Raw genomic sequence first — 1,614 nt, 5'->3', positions numbered from 1 at the left:
TGGAACATCATAACAGAGCGGCCATGAAACCATGTCACATGACAAAGTACAATTACTTGGTAACCCTATAGGCAAAGTTTATTTAATTATATATAAAGATCAAATATATGTGCCCAAACATGAGCGAGAGGCGGGACCCCCCGGACGAGCCAGCCAGCCCAGAACAGATAGGGGACAAACTACGAATTTGGCATGCTTTAATCCATAGGAGTACATGCATGCGAATGCGATACGAAGCCTCCTTTTACATGGAATGGAAATACTGACCAGCAGGATCAGACCACGCAAATCCGACAGCCATGTTGCCAAACTGCGGCATCATCATGTCGCCACCGGCGCTGGTGCCGGCGCCGAAGCCACCACCGTGGACCAGCGCGCCAAGATCCCCGCCGGCCACCAGCCAGCCCGCCTGCGGGTGCGGTGCCTGCATCTGCATCGTCATGTCCCTGTGGCCGGTCGTCCCGGCGCTGTAAGCAGGCATCAGTGGCATGGACGACGGCGCCTGGGGCTGCAGCGCCGCCGCCACCGTCGCCGGGACTTCCTGTCCCATCCGCTGGAGTCGCTCGATGGCGTCCTTGACGCCCTTGAGGCGGCTCTCCACCATGCATCCGAGGCTGGCGATCTCCTCGACGGAGAGGCCCACGAGGCCGGGGCGGCGGCCGACGATGGCGTCGTGCAGGAGGAGCGTGGCCTCGCGCTCTCGGTTGTCGCGCTGCGCCTTGTGCAGCTGCTCCCGGAGCTTGTCCATGCGCTGCTTGAGGAAGCCCTCCATGTCCAGCATCTTCTTGCACTGGTCCAGCTCCGGCACGGCCTTGAAGCGCGCGAGGACGTGCTCTGCCGTGGGGACGTCGGGCCACACCTCCGGCTGCGACTCGCCCTCGCCGTACACCACAACGCAGGTGTCGACGTCGCACAGCGTGGCCAGCTCGCTCGCCTTCTTCATCAGGCCCTTGCGCCGCTTCTTGAAGGTCCCGCGCCGGGTGGAGTCGTTGACGATCCGGTGCAGGGTCACCTTCTTGCGAGCCATGGATCGGGCTCGGGCGCCTGCAGATCAGATCAAAGGGGAAACGATTAGGCGGCGGCTTGGTACAATGGAAGGGAAGGAGATGGTGGTGGTTTTATAGCACGGAACTACGTGTGGAATGAAAAGGATACAGGTTGGAGCCGTTTCCATGATATGGAAACAAATTATGTGTGAGGATTTGCAAGATCGCAGGAATCAGTGCGTGTCGTCCATGCTTGTGTAAGCAAGATCCAAATCCAAATTATTAACAGCTCGATCCTAGGGAGAGCTTGTCCTGCATGGCATGGCGGGCGGATCGTAGCTCCCTCCATAGGCTCTGACGCCACACCACCGCCGCGCCGGTAAGACAATGAGACGGTGGGATGTTAAATTAATAAACAAAATAAAAACAGCAAAATTTACAGTTAACCCATACCTACGTCCATTCCAATCGAGTCCGGCGCAGGCATCTAGGATGTTTTGGTTCCCGAGTAACATGAGTGTCAATTTTTTTTTAAAAAATAAAATAAAATCCATCAACGGTGCTTAAAGTTTTCTTTCATCGAGGTCCCAAAAGTCCCAAAATGTATTTTTTTGGTCCCTGAAGCTTA

General features: G+C 55.9%; 1 protein-coding gene across 1 annotated transcript; it reads right to left on the bottom strand.

Annotated features, from left to right (window-relative positions):
• Positions 1-244: 244 nt before the first annotated feature.
• LOC136465678 (agamous-like MADS-box protein AGL80) lies at positions 245-1,027 on the bottom strand. Its single transcript, XM_066464321.1, has one exon. The coding sequence runs from the start codon at positions 1,025-1,027 to the stop codon at positions 245-247; it is 783 nt and encodes a 260-aa protein (XP_066320418.1).
• Positions 1,028-1,614: the final 587 nt, after the last annotated feature.

Source organism: Miscanthus floridulus, chromosome 7 (genome assembly GCF_019320115.1).
Source record: "Miscanthus floridulus cultivar M001 chromosome 7, ASM1932011v1, whole genome shotgun sequence".
Lineage (NCBI taxonomy): Eukaryota > Viridiplantae > Streptophyta > Magnoliopsida > Poales > Poaceae > Miscanthus > Miscanthus floridulus.
Note: the sequence above shows the minus strand (reverse complement) of the source record. Positions and strands in the feature narration are given on the sequence as shown.

Excerpts from the sequence above, each read along its gene's own strand:
- LOC136465678 (XM_066464321.1), bottom strand. The coding sequence starts at position 1,027 with ATGGCTCGCAAGAAGGTGACCCTGCACCGGATCGTCAACGACTCCACC.